Source organism: Epinephelus moara, chromosome 2 (assembly GCF_006386435.1).
Source record: "Epinephelus moara isolate mb chromosome 2, YSFRI_EMoa_1.0, whole genome shotgun sequence".
In the NCBI taxonomy this organism is placed as follows: domain Eukaryota; kingdom Metazoa; phylum Chordata; class Actinopteri; order Perciformes; family Serranidae; genus Epinephelus; species Epinephelus moara.
In genome coordinates, this window is record NC_065507.1 from 31,241,543 (window position 1) to 31,255,428 (window position 13,886).

The 13,886-nt window shown below is 39.5% G+C and overlaps 4 protein-coding genes across 4 annotated transcripts; 3 read left to right on the forward strand and 1 right to left on the reverse strand.

Moving 5' to 3' along the window:
• Positions 1 to 2: 2 nt before the first annotated feature.
• Positions 3 to 4,370, forward strand: guca1c (guanylate cyclase activator 1C). Its single transcript, XM_050071427.1, has 4 exons — positions 3 to 1,099; positions 1,603 to 1,752; positions 2,234 to 2,321; positions 2,527 to 4,370. The coding sequence occupies exons 1-4, from the start codon at positions 791 to 793 to the stop codon at positions 2,661 to 2,663; spliced, it is 684 nt and encodes a 227-aa protein (XP_049927384.1). The 5' UTR covers positions 3 to 790; the 3' UTR covers positions 2,664 to 4,370.
• A 337-nt stretch (positions 4,371 to 4,707) lies between these two features.
• On the forward strand, positions 4,708 to 5,398 carry thrsp (thyroid hormone responsive). The gene has a single exon (XM_050071439.1). The coding sequence runs from the start codon at positions 4,726 to 4,728 to the stop codon at positions 5,140 to 5,142; it is 417 nt and encodes a 138-aa protein (XP_049927396.1). The 5' UTR covers positions 4,708 to 4,725; the 3' UTR covers positions 5,143 to 5,398.
• An 87-nt stretch (positions 5,399 to 5,485) lies between these two features.
• ndufc2 (NADH:ubiquinone oxidoreductase subunit C2) lies at positions 5,486 to 8,013 on the reverse strand. Its single transcript, XM_050071451.1, has 3 exons — positions 7,768 to 8,013; positions 7,026 to 7,169; positions 5,486 to 5,674 (listed from the first exon to the last, which is right to left on the reverse strand). Exons 1-3 carry the CDS (start codon positions 7,904 to 7,906, stop codon positions 5,625 to 5,627), a joined length of 333 nt encoding a protein of 110 aa, XP_049927408.1. The 5' UTR covers positions 7,907 to 8,013; the 3' UTR covers positions 5,486 to 5,624.
• Positions 8,014 to 9,592: 1,579 nt separating this feature from the next.
• Positions 9,593 to 13,678, forward strand: rab30 (RAB30, member RAS oncogene family). Its single transcript, XM_050072152.1, has 5 exons — positions 9,593 to 9,744; positions 11,025 to 11,123; positions 11,212 to 11,295; positions 11,388 to 11,571; positions 11,930 to 13,678. The coding sequence occupies exons 2-5, from the start codon at positions 11,031 to 11,033 to the stop codon at positions 12,178 to 12,180; spliced, it is 612 nt and encodes a 203-aa protein (XP_049928109.1). The 5' UTR covers positions 9,593 to 9,744; positions 11,025 to 11,030; the 3' UTR covers positions 12,181 to 13,678.
• Positions 13,679 to 13,886: the final 208 nt, after the last annotated feature.

Consider the following 13,886-nt stretch of genomic DNA (forward strand, 5'->3'; position numbering starts at 1 on the left):
TGTTCATTGTATCTTTGACAAGTCTAAAAATAGGATAATAAAAGACCATATGAGGGACAGGCCTCTAATGTGCACAAGCACAAAATTAAAAATGATAAATTATTCACTTTTGGAAAAAAAAATGTACATGCATATACATGTTTCTCCTTTTATTAACATACCTATTCTGTGTATGACCGTATTTATCATAGATAATATAACTTTTATGTAATTTTTCTCAAGAGGCTTAGTGCGTTTCTTGTAAAATCCCCTGGCCTGTTCATGTCTGTAATGAGGATGAGTCGACTCCCACAGGAATTCCCTTGGTAATTCCCTGAGGAACCCCAGAGGTGTGGGATAACCATTGAGAGGGAGGACACAGCTATGTTGGTACATTCAGATTATTTCTTTGAATGCATTAAGATGTGACTATGCAGATGAGCACAGAAAATAATGGTGGCTATAAAAATACCTCCCTAAAGGGCAATGAAGAAACAACAAACACAGAAAAGAAAATGGAAAACTGAATTAATATGAAAAAAATAAATTAAAAAATGAGAAGCAACTTCGTCCCCCAGTGCCATGGTAGAAGTCTTCAATTAATGCTGTAATTCTCTCGGAGTCAAAAGTTCAAGCCCAGGTGAGCTTCCCTTGTTAAAGTCCCACCTCCCAGAATCTCGGTAACCAAGCCCCCTTCAGTCATGTAGCATGCAATGTTCTGATGTTCTTGGAAGACTTGTGCAGTTATCCTATTAAAGGGTTATCTCTGCTTTTGGCTGTGCCAAGACTTAAAGCTTAAGGTGGTCGTTGCATGAGATTTCCTCAGTGCTGCCAGTGCTCTGTGAGAACACTGTCCTCTCCTGCTCTCAACCTCACCACTGGCTCTCTGCAGGACTCTGGCCCAAATCAAGCCTCTCGAGGAATAATGGGCGCCCACAGCTCCAACCTGGATGATCTCATGGAGGAGGACATGCACCACTGGTACACCAAATTCATGAGGGAGTCTCCGTCTGGGCTCATAACGCTCTTTGAGCTCAAGACTATGCTTGAAATGGGCGGTATGACAGAGGAGGCCAGCAGCTATGTGGACCAGGTCTTCTTCACCTTTGATATGGATGGGGTAGGAAAACAGTGTTCTTTCTTGTTCTCAAGTTCTTTCTTGTTCAGGAAAATAATTGCGTGATTCCCTTAGTCTGGAAATGATTTGCCAACTGATGAGACAGTTGCTTGATGAATTCCTGATGCATACAGGTTGTTGAAATAATCAAATAATTACACTGGTATCATAGAACCAAACTTTGCAGTGAGAAATAAAAGGCGTGTTGCCTTATTTCTGATGGTTTTAAAAGAGAGTGTACATTTTAAAAAGACTGTTTACTACTGTCTGAGTCCTGACCTCTTTAACAGAGCTTAGGACAAAAGGTCATGCATGATGGGCAGAACATGAATTACAGTAAATATCTGCTATAGTTTCCTCAGCATTAACCCTATAGTCCTTGCATAGAAATGCATAAATGTTATATGATACAGCTGAAAATCTTAATTGAAATAATACCTTTTGGTGTTGCTGTACAAGTACATGCATTGTCCTTCTCCTAACTGTGTCTCTCTGTCTTTTTGCAGGATGGCTATATAGACTTTGTGGAATACATCGCAGCAATCAGTTTGCTACTGAAAGGAGAAATTAACCAGAAACTGAAGTGGTACTTCAAGCTCTTTGATCAAGATGGAAATGGGAAAATTGACAAAGATGAATTGGAGACCATATTCAAGGTACAGTCTAATTTTCTTTAAATGTTCCATAATTAGAGTTCCACATATATAACAAAGACAGCAGCTAAACGTTTCCTGTATGATAAAGCTTAACAGCTCTTCTCCGAAAGAGCAGAGATGGGCCATGAACTAGATGTGAGGCCTAATCCAGGGGGCTTCTTACCCAACGCCATGGCTAAATTTGGCCATATTGCCTCATTCAGTCACGAAAGACGCCATAATCATCCTATAGATTACATGACACCTTTCTCCCTTGTCACCATTATATTAATAACTGTAGGAAATTACACTTTTTATCAGTTAAGTGGTATCAGCAGTCCTTTAAGACTAGTAGGAGGTGGAGTAGGACCAGTATATAGCTTTTCTCACTCACTAAGTCTCCTGTTTAGTTTTTGCATTCAGCAGCTGCCATGTTTTATTTAAGTAATAGGCCTTTGCAAGTATAAGTATAACAAACAATGAACCATGTAAACTCTTTTAGGCTATTCAAGATATCACCAGAAGCTACGACATTCCCCCAGATGAGATTGTGACTCTTATATATGAGAAGATTGATGTCAACGGAGAAGGTGAGGAATGCTTTATTTACTTTATTAGCGCTGAACATAAAAAGTGTTCTTGGTTAGAAATAATGTCACCATGACTTGTCCAGCCTTGCATGAGTATGAGGCATCAATAAACATTCTAGTTGGGAAAAATAATAATACCCATTTCTGTCAGACAATGTTTAAAATACGCTGATGCCATTTTCATCTTTCCTGCTTCTGTCCGCAGGCGAGCTCACACTGGAGGAGTTCATCAGTGGAGTCAGGGATCATCCCGACATCATGGAAATGCTCACCAAGATGATGGATCTTACCAACGTCCTGGAAATTATTCTTAAAGGCCAGCAGAGGAAAGCTGTAAACTGAATTAGCAATGAACAAGATGGATTGTGTGGAGAATTCTTTTTGGAGGGTTTTCAGCATGCAGCAGTGTTGAGAGAAGAGTGTTTGTGCTTGATTGGTGAAGAGCCAAGTCCCAGCTCAAACTGCACAGATTGAACTGAATGGATTGACTGAGCAGGCCCACGCAGACATGATCTCTCTCTGTGTGTGTGCCACCGGAGGGAAGCAGGGGATTTGTCCTCTTCCCTCAGCTTGCGCTCGCACATTCCTTCAGCGGTGGCCCTTCAGTTTTGATAAGTTTTCAAACGTTTTTACTGGTGATGTGTTTGGAGAGTCTCGGTGAAGGGAGGCCCATCTGCTCTCAGGTTCCCATCATGATTCGAGGAGACGGCGCAAAGCGAGGTGGATAGGTCGCTTTGATTTACCTTGTTAAGAGCTTACTGAGCCGGAAATATTGTATGGGACTTTTGGTTCACTGTACTGTCAGGCACAAGAAGACAACTGCCAAACTGATAGTGAATGTCTTACAAAACTTCAGTACAGAAAGCACTTCCTATGGCATCTATGACATCATTACAGCATTTGGGTGTTAACCTATTAACATGTTAACATCTAAAACACTTTATGAGATTGATTGTTCTGTGTTTTGTGTTGTTGCACATGTAGGATCTGCATGAAAGCTATGCTGATGCTTGTAGAAAAACTGGATGGTAGCTGAAGATCCATGTCGTGGGTGAATGTAAAAAAAGAAATGGCATGAATTTAGTATATTTTACAATAATTAAGTTTGCAATGTTGCCTTAAAATCAATACAATGTTTTTGTTAAACTCTTTTTGTCTTTTGTTCTCTAAATAATCTTGACACTGGCAGTTTACAGAATAATTTTTTTTCACCAGATTAAAATGCAGGAGTAAAAGCAACCCAACATTTTATTAATTCATTAATTTATGGTTTAGTTCATCACCTCACCTCAGTGGCGATTAAATTTATATTTATGGGAGTATAGTCTAGTGTGCGGACTCTTGTTTTTCCATCCAAAGCAGACCATTGTCACAAGGATGCAGGGGGTATAAAACCTATTCAAATTCATCACTCTCTGATCTGCTTAATTATGAGAGGGGTTCTACATTAAATGTAAAATGGAAGCATATGCATGGTGTCCAAAATAACCTGTCTCCAACTGCAAACATACTGTATGTCACTGTGTGAAAATCCATTTTAAATTAAACCTTATCCAAAGAGCAGCTATCATTTTCTAAACAATTATCCTTGTCTTTTTAAGTGATAAAAATCTAGTCTTTTGTTTTCAGGGTGGTGCTTGGCTCCTCTTCTGAATTAGTCTGCCAAGGGACAGACTGTCTGCAGAGCTTTCATTTCCATTTGTGCACAAAATACCAGAGCTCTTCTCAAACATGAAAGATCCTTATTATCAGCCATCATTTAGTTTTTGAGGGGAACCAGACGTACAAACAATTGTTTGCACCCAAGCCCATCTGGACCTCTCCGTCATTTTTGAGATTATATGAGGATAACTTAATTTTCTTTTAAAGATCAGTTGTCCAAGTTCTCTTTGCCTTTGCAGTATTATGTGCAGACAGACAACAGAAGAACCAGGAGTTCATGTCTCTAAGATAACCTGCAAATGCAAACACAGCTGACCTTGGTTTAATAATTAGTCCTTTTTGTTTGGTTAAAATTTGACATCCCTCTGCTGATTTTTGAACTTAAATTAATAAATACAAAATCATGTCAGCCCCTTGTACAGAGGATATTCAAACAAAATGGTCTGCATGGTTAATGATTTATCGGATGTTCATTTTGTTGCACACCAGTCAGATATTGTTATGACCTCGGAGGAATTACAGGTTGTGTAAATCAAATAAAGATAAGAGTTTGACTCCACATAGCACTCAAAGCGTTCCTAAAAGTATCGGCTGATGTAATTACGTAACTGCCCAGATCGACCCACCTGTGCTCATCATATAAATTCACCACTATCTGCTCTCATGGCTTTGCACTGCACACTGCTTCCTATACTGTCAGCCACCACAGCACAGGAACAGCTAACCACATCCAACTGGAACCATGCAGTCTGCCGAAGCCAAATTCAACAAAAACAGCCTGCTCTTGGCTCTGAGGCGATACAGCTCAGCTGTTAGCGACATGGAGCAGACCATTCTCCTGCCGAGCCTGCTGCGAGATGTACCCTCTGATGAGGCGTGGGACTGTGAAGCAGCAGAGGAGTCCTGCAGAGACCTGTATGGCACCTATCAGCTGCTCAAAGCCATAAGAAACACTGTGGAGAGCAACCTGGGTCTCCTGGATGACCACAAGTCCAAGAACACAGCGCTCAACAAGACCCTGGAGCCTCTCTTGGACACAGATCCTGAAGGTCTCTTCCGCTTCCACCTCACAGGACTGTTTTCTGTGATGATTGACCTCACCAAGAAGACTCAGAGCCTCACAGAGAAATATATGGACATCATTGGAGTGGCAAATTAGAAACCTGTAAGATATATATGGACATAAAGCAAAATACCTGGTGTTTGTAAAAGTGCTGTGGCAAAGTCATCTGAACATCCCAAATGTCCATACTGTTTACACTCAGTGACTTCTAACTTAATGAAAATGGAATAAACGTGCGTTGTCAATACTGATCAATTTGATCTCTTCATTTGCTGACTGTTATAGTCTCTTGGAAACTGTGGTTTAAGAGTATGGCAAATGTTGACTGATTAAATGATCATGAAAAAACAGAGCATTGTTCTAGGCTTGATTTATGCCCAAACACACAAACTCATCATGCTTGTTGTTTTAACTTATCAGGAAAATTTCAGTCACATCATTTTGACTTTGGGTATTTTTTTATTTACATAATTATATTTAACACAATAAAGATTTCACAAAAAGCCCACTCAGGACAGATGGTAGTCTGTAGGTGTTTTCTCTCCCCCTCCCTCTTCCATCTCACCAGCCGCAGACACTTAGCGCACAGGATGGAAAGGCTCAACAATCTCTGCAAAGGTCTTTTTCTCTGGTGAGACAAAACAAAGAGAAGAAAATGATTACACACATGCAAAGGCCACAGTGTTTTAGATGTATCTGTGAAGACTTGTGTATTGAACTTTAAAAGCTTCATATCCTAATATTTACCATGTGTTAAGATTCTGGTCTTTTATCACCATATGATGGTGGTGGTGATAGGTTAATGTGTAAGAGAATAACAGTCCATTCAAAAACACAAAATAATAAAAATATTCTGGATAAGAAATTAAATTATATTCATACAGAGCACTGTATGCACCTGTTATTAAATAATCAGGTAACAGCCCTGCAGTTCCTTCTTAAAGCAACTGCTCAACTGACAAGAGATCATGCAAAAGACGGAAAAACAGAGTTCACCACTAGACTATGCTCCCATGAATATATATTTCATCAGACTGATATGATGAAGAACATTAAGCTTATCACCTCACCTCAGTGGTGATTAAATTAAATTCATATTCATGGGAGTATACTCTAGTGTGTAGGCTGTTTTTCCATCCAAAGCAGACCACTGTCACAAGGATGCAGGGGTTATAAAATGTGTTCAAATTCATCACTCACTGATCTGCTTAATTATGAGAGGAATTCTAAAATATTTTAATATAAAAACTAACTATAAATGTAAAATGCATGGCAAGCATATGCATGGTGTCCAAAATAACCTGTTTCCAACTACAAACATACTGTAAATCACTGTGTGAAAATACATTTTAAATTGAACCTTATCTCAAGAGCAGCTATCATACTCTAAACAATTGAAACTTCATTTTTTAAGTGACAACAAACTAGTCTTTTGTGTTCAGGGTGGTGCTTGGCTCCTCTTCTGAACCAGTCTGCCAAGGGCCAGACTGTCTGCAGAGCTTTCATTTCCATTTGTGTGCAATAATATTTACCATGATTTAGGATTCTGGTCTGTTATCACCATATGATTGCTCATAGTGATGATAGTTAAATGTGCAATAGCACAACAGACCATTTAAAAACACAAAGTAACAAAAAAAAAAAAAAATCTGAATAAGAAAATAAAATATATTCATACAGTGCACTGCATAAATCTGTCTAACCAGATAACAGCCCTGCAGTTCCTTCTTTAAAAAAAACTGCTCAACTGTGCTTAAGAAAAATCAACCTGATAACTATCATGCCACAAATTTTCATGAAGAAACAATCAGTGACCTTACTGCACAGACAGGTGGATGAAGTGGGACTTATCAGTGTCCCTCATGAGACTTTAAGTAAATGATTATTGAGAAACATGCACAGAACATTATGAGCACAGCTATACTGATGTGTTCTTGTGTCTTCTCCTGTTTGAGCAAGAGCTCTGAAAATTCACTCACCCTTTTGTGCAAACTCCTCTGGGTGGAGTCTGATATACTCGTTCATATCACGATCCAGTCTGGCATAAGTGTAATTTTCATATTTAGTTAGGTGGTAGCCGATGAACCAACCGATTGTTGCCAACAGGACTTGTCGGTGGACACCTAAAAAAGGAAAATAATACAGATGACGATTTTTTTTTAGCACATAGCATGAAAGCACAACAATATAAGCTTTGCACTGAAAGCAAAAATAAATCTTTCATTGTTTTTTGTGGAAATTAACAAGCATCCTAGAGTATACAAATCAAAACTAGGAGGAAAACGTTTTAGAAAGTTATATTGAGATATTTTTCTCACTAGTGCACCTGGTGCTGAAAATAAGAACAGTTCAAAACTGGAGTATACAAATAAACAAAGCATAAATAGCCTATAGCCTATCAGATTGAATATGCAGTTTAGATTAAAAACAGCCTCGAGCCCTTACTTCATAGTTTGTCTGCTATTATTTACTATTTAATTTGAGACATATGAAACGAGAGGAAACACAGGTAGGTAACCACACACTTTAAGCTAACACAATAAATATGTCATAAGTTATTACTCTGCTATGAAACAACATGTTGGCTCTTTACCAGTGCACCATCTCAGGGTAGTTTTTTTTTTTAAAATATTTTCTGATTAAATGTCGCATACGCTTTAAAGGAGAGTCCACCTCAGCAGACAGGATAAAGTCTGACAGGCAGCTAGCAAACATGCTAACCTGATTTTAGCGGCGGCCTGTGGTTGATGGCGTTATGAAGCATCGCGGAGCACCAGCCTATACCGGCCAGCCACACCGAGCTCCTGTTGACGATCCCCGGAGGAGGGAGAGACTTCGCCTCGTCTGGTACCAGCCCCATGGCGACAAATTTCCACTTAAACTGAGAAATTTAAGTGACCTCCCGTCTGCCTGCCTTGTTAGCTATCACCTCCTGTAGGAAGTCAAGGGCATGGTGTGCAACCGAATAAAACGTCCGGGTACATCAAATGAGAAGCGCTTCAGTTCCGCCTGTCCTGTATCCTAGCAACGCACGAAGCCCCAGGTGGTAAAACTTTACATTTAGCAATGAAAATGATTACTATTCAATGACATTACATTGATTAGATTTTTAAATATAGAATCACATACACATAACACTGTTATCCACGTACAGAACACTACATCAAATGAAGCTCTCTGTAAGTTGCTGGGCTATTACTAAGCTTGATACTAACATTAGGCAATTTTGGTATCTAGCCAGCTTTTTCTTTAGAATTATTATTCATTACAGTGGGCTAACTAATGCAGGCTTGGTGAGTAATGTGGCCGCATTTGCCATGTAAGGTTGTACTGATGGTCAGTGGTGTTGTAGTGGGGGAAGATGGGACTGAATACCCAAGGCCCCAGTGGGAGGGGGTGCATTGAAAAGCCTGGAATGAAAAGTTTGCACTTTTATTACATTTCCAAATACTAAAGTTTCATAAATACATTTAAACTGGCTGAATAAATCAGCTGAAAGACTGAACTTTGAATATAAAAAAGAAAAACAGTGGAAGCTCTCTGAGGCCCCTCTCACCTCTTAAACGTGAAAAATGGTTAAGTCCACCCCTGCACTAAAGCCAAGTGAGTCACTGCTTATGATGCTGGAGCACCAACATACACTGTCATGTTTTTCCCCAGGAAAAGAAAAATCAGGGTTACAAAATAGAAGGAAAGAAAGAAAGAAAGAAAGGGAAGGAGAAGGTGCGTGAGACAGACATGGACCAAGAGAGGAAGGGCAGGGGCCCCACAGAGAATGTTTATGCATACAGTACTGCCCAGAATTTGGTGCTACGCCCTTGCTGGTAGTAACAATATTAGTTGCTAGTAGAAGTCTTTTGGAGTTGTACAACAGCCAACATAAATCTTATGTAACTTACTATGTCCTAGTGTGTGTGTGTCCTTCTAACATTCACAATAATAAATTAACAGAAGCTGCAAAACACTGCTATGGCCCATGAGTAATGAGAACTTGAAGGATGTCCCTTTTTTTAAGTCATTGCCTCATGATTATCATAACTCTGTACTGTATGTGGTGCAGCTAATATAGGCTACATTAAGATTTCTAACAATGACCATCCTATATTGCATATATAAAGTGTGAAAGTGTGAAATGTAATGGAGTAAATGCATAACATTTAACACAGTATAAATGTTTATATCTTGAATTGTCTGCTTCATCAGCCTTTAACATGATATCTATCTGACTTATTTTATATTCATGTTTTCATGCATTCTTTTAATTCTTTGCATGCTTTTATGTTTTTCTATTTTAGTGGCCATTTTAACACCTGGCCTGTGAACAACAGTTGAAAATTAGCCTTTATCTGACACTAACACATCTACAGTAATATGTATTAATGTGCACTGCCCCTATAGAAATGAAATCAGAAATTAAATAAATAAAAATACTTAAGTTCAGCTCCTTATAATAGCACTTAAGTGCAATACTTGAGTAGATGTACTGGGTTACTTTGCATGTGCGCTGATGACATCATTGAGTGCAGTCTTCCTCCTCCTCCTCCTCCTCCTCCTCCTCTATGAGACAGGCTGCTGCTGAGCTGCTGAGGATACACAGCCAGAGGAATTATGCCCTGCCCAGCAGTGGCTTTGCCTATTTGATGAGGTGACCTATGCATACCAAGTAGTTGTAAGTCCGGGGAGATCCCCGTGTTTTTGGTAAGTGCAAACTCTCTCCACACTCTCTCCAGGCTGACTGACATGTTTCTCTCCTGCATCTGCACATAGTGGCAAAATGGCTAGAGTCGCACGGTAGCTGCTAGTTGCTACTGTTGCTAGCTTCGCCCTAATGGCTCTCAGCTCAGGCTCCAAATGTGGCATTAATAGGAAGAAATGTGTCGTTAACTCAGATCGAGCCTGTGCAGGATGATATAATGTTACTTTGCGTTATAAAACAGGATAAAATGGCGAAGAAGGAAATGCGACGCAGGGAACAATTCATATGGACGCGCTTTCAATTGAATTAGACCTTAAAATAGGGCTCATTGTATCCAGGCTGGCATTCAGGGATTCACGTAGTCTTGCAAGCAACAGTTTGATCCTTAATAATGTTCCTTTTTATTATGAGATATTTAGTTTTTACGCACGTACAGGCCCGAGTCTCCGTGCTGGCACCGGAGCAGATGTAACGGTGCAGCAGAGAATACTAAAACTGTTTATTACAACCCCTGTTTACATGCATGTTACACCAGGACACTGACTGGAGACATAGAGATCCATCAGGTCGGCTACACATCTGCGTTTTATCTTGCAGATTATTTTCTTCAACAGTGTTTTCAGCTTCCGTGGCTCCATTATTCCCCAAAAGTGATGCACGGACCCTGAAACTGCGCTATGCACGAAATATTAGGGATCTCACGTTGTGCACACAGCCTGTCATATGATGTGAAAATGGGGAAAATGATTGAGAAGTGAAACAGGAGAAGAGATAGAAATATTTCCTCTGTGTGTTCCTCCGTGTCCTCATGTTGTTGTTCTCAAAGTTCAGAGTGTCCTCAGTGTAAGAGGCCTCAATGATGGAGCAGCAAGGACAGCGTGTAGATTATCATTTTTATGAATACCAGAGATAGGGAGGTACAACTATGTCACAGAGTTGAGGAACTTTTGCTTTGAGTAATTAGTCAGCAATTTATTTGTGGAACTGAGCTACATCTGAAATCAAATTTACACACCTAAAATCCAAACCAGTGCATTTTAAACTCACAATTCCTCCTATTTGTGTCAGTGAAGATTATTCAAGTCAGATGTCAGCTGTGATCTCTCCCGGGGAAGCTGGCCTTTACGCCACTTTCACAACTCTTTGGTTTCCTCATCATCTTCACCGTCTGTCTTCAGGACTTTTCAGGATTGTGCCACTTGCATCGACTTAATCTAATGCAGTGATTTCATGTGAATGCATTTACTAACCACCAGTTTTCGTGTGTCTTTATTCTTCACAGTTTAGCATGAGCATGGAAGATTATGACTACCTGTTCAAAATAGTTCTGATAGGAAATGCAGGAGTTGGGAAGACATGTCTCGTCCGGCGCTTTACTCAGGTTTGTATAAGTCTGAGTGTGTGAGTTTAGAGATGTTGACTTACATAGTATTAAAATACCAGACTGTGTATTTATGTTTTTATTTTAGGGCCTTTTCCCACCTGGACAGGGGGCTACTATCGGAGTAGATTTTATGATTAAAACGGTGGAAATCAAAGGGGAGAAGGTCAAGGTACTGAAAGATTACAGTTATTTTTTAACACATAACATCAGATCCCTTTATGTTTTGCTATAGTTGCTCATTGCAGATATTCTGGTTTGCAGCTGCAGATATGGGACACAGCTGGACAGGAGAGATTTCGCTCCATTACTCAGAGTTATTACCGTAGTGCCAACGCCCTCATTCTTACGTATGACATTACCTGTGAGGACTCCTTCAGGTGCCTTCCAGAGTGGCTGAGGGAGATTGAGCAGTATGCCAACAACCAGGTGGTGACTATATTAGTCGGTAAGAAGTCTGACTTTGTACATTAATAACAGATGGACCTCTTTCATCATCGGGCTCATTGTTCATTATGAGAACGCTGTGAATAATAGTGTGCACTGGAACTGGCCTGGTTTTCAGAGCCCGCTTGGCGAGCTGATGTCAGAGGCAGTTTCTGAATAGACTTGCAAACGTCAAAGCCAGTTTTTGTTAACAGAAAGAAATCATTTTTGTCTGGAATAAAAAGCTCATACACTGTCTTTGCTTCCATGCACACACATACCCCTCCACTTCGTCAGAAAGACAGTCTGTGTTGTGATGCAAGATGCCACATTCCTGCTTGTTACATGTGTTGACATATGCATGTTATATGTCTTTCCAGGTAATAAAATAGATCTGGCAGAGAAGAGAGAGGTTCTCAGACAGAGGGCTGAAGACTTCGCCGAGGCTCAGAGCATGCTGTATCTAGAGACCTCGGCCAAAGAGTCTGACAATGTTGAGAAACTTTTCCTCGACCTGGCCTGCGAACTCATTCGAGAGGCCAAGCAGAACAAGCTTGACAACAACGACACTGCCCCGATGCCCGGTGAGGGTAAAACCATCAGTTACTTGAGCTGCTGCAACCTCAATTAGAGAGAGCTCAGCCCTCTGGCCGTGGTAACTCAGTAGCCATTGACTGTAGAGGGCAGATGGCCGAGCCCCAATGCCTCCGTCCCTCTGAAATGGCATAAAGCCACTTCTTAATCCTGTCATTTCCAATCCCATGCCTTTTTAAAAGCTGTACAAGGGAGTTAGTCAACTTTAGTTTGGCCTTCCAGGAACAAGCATTTTAGATGCTGCCAGTATGGAGAACATTGTCCTCAATGCAACAGGATGTAAAGAGTTGCCTGATGCATCCAGGAATCGGAGTAGGCTTCCATTTTGTTCTCCTCATGGTGAAATGGCAGACCTTTCCTATTTGGGCTTTAGGATCCATTGTCATTAAACATCAATATTCACCAGCAGTATTACGTGAGTAAAAAGTTCGACCAGGTATTTTGTTACAGATTCTACATAGCTGACAACAGGTGTCATGATCATCGGAGGTTATCAGTAAATGGTAACACTATGTTTACATACACTACATTTTTGAGATGACATAGTCTGATCAAGTTGCAAAAAAGTTTTGCAAGCTTACCCTAAAAATCTGTTGCACAATCATTTATTACCCTCTGGTTTCTTCTGCTCTGAGAATCGCATATGGTTTTATTAATTGTCATAATCTCATTTCTGAGTAGTTATTTGCACCTGTCATTACAAACTGTGAAATATTTGTTCCCAATAGAAGGTTTTTACTTGCTGCTAAAATATGTTTTTGTGTCGGATAACAAACTGAAACACGTAAAAATACTACATTGAAACAGTATTCTGTGATACCATTGTTATTTTTATTTTTAGCATACTTGCAGCGCTTGTGTTTAGTCAGTTGATATTGTATGAAGCAGTTTGAAAGGCCTCAGATATCGTCAGTCATCAGTAGAAATTATAAACAGTTTAATCAATTGACTTTTTTATTTGACTGTCAGCTGTTTTTTTAAATTTTAATTTCATCATAGACGTGAATATTTCTGCCTTTGTTGTTGCTGCCTAGCCATGAAATTGTATCACTTCTTATTTGTTCGAAGAGATATGTTCATGTAGTTTCGTATTTGACTTGTTGTACTTCATATGCTTTTATTGTGAAATTCCTTGATTGTCCAGCATGTTTTGCCATAATTTGTAGTGTCTAACTTTATCTTTCATATATTTGCCATAACTGTAATGTACTGTATTGCACAATGCCATATACTGCACACTTATTATTTTTATTGTAACATTTTGTCCTTTGTTGTACAGACTGTAGTACATCTTGGCACTTTGCTTTTATATTTTTTATTTTCAGTAATCCCTTTGTACAACCGGCGAGCATTTTGTTTTGCCGTTTACCTTAGATTTAACAGCAGTGACTTATTGTTAATCCCTTGCATTTTCTTGAAAACACAATATGGGAAATACAAAGGAAAACACTATTGGGATATTGTGCTTCTTTTCCTTTATGTGTACAAAGTAATACCTAAAAATACTCTGTATAACATTAAATAATTACACTAAATATCGTTTACTTGTCATGTTATTATTGCTTACAGCCAGTCATTACCGTGACTGTCCAGTACTGTAGTAAAGATCCTTATTCATTTGAACTTCCTAATTAACAAGTAACCTCTTGCCATGGCCTAGTAACTTGTAACGAAATGTTGTTTTAATTTGAAAAAATGTACCGGAACTTAACGTGTTTTATCATTGACGCCGACTTTACGAAT

Bases quoted from the DNA above. Each gene is read 5' to 3' on its own strand.
- guca1c (XM_050071427.1), top strand. From the start codon at position 791: ATGAGATTTCCTCAGTGCTGCCAGTGCTCTGTGAGAACACTGTCCTCT. The intron at 1,100-1,602 runs GTAGGAAAACAG...GTCTTTTTGCAG, and splicing joins TCACCTTTGATATGGATGGG to GATGGCTATATAGACTTTGT. The intron at 2,322-2,526 runs GTGAGGAATGCT...TTCTGTCCGCAG, and splicing joins GATTGATGTCAACGGAGAAG to GCGAGCTCACACTGGAGGAG.
- thrsp (XM_050071439.1), top strand. From the start codon at position 4,726: ATGCAGTCTGCCGAAGCCAAATTCAACAAAAACAGCCTGCTCTTGGCT.
- ndufc2 (XM_050071451.1), bottom strand. From the start codon at position 7,906: ATGGGGCTGGTACCAGACGAGGCGAAGTCTCTCCCTCCTCCGGGGATC. The intron at 7,170-7,767 runs GTTAGCATGTTT...TTCCTTTTTTAG, and splicing joins CAGGCCGCCGCTAAAATCAG to GTGTCCACCGACAAGTCCTG. The intron at 5,675-7,025 runs GTGAGTGAATTT...TTGTCTCACCAG, and splicing joins AGAGGAGTTTGCACAAAAGG to AGAAAAAGACCTTTGCAGAG.
- rab30 (XM_050072152.1), top strand. From the start codon at position 11,031: ATGAGCATGGAAGATTATGACTACCTGTTCAAAATAGTTCTGATAGGA. The intron at 11,124-11,211 runs GTTTGTATAAGT...TTTTTATTTTAG, and splicing joins TCGTCCGGCGCTTTACTCAG to GGCCTTTTCCCACCTGGACA. The intron at 11,572-11,929 runs GTAAGAAGTCTG...ATGTCTTTCCAG, and splicing joins GGTGGTGACTATATTAGTCG to GTAATAAAATAGATCTGGCA.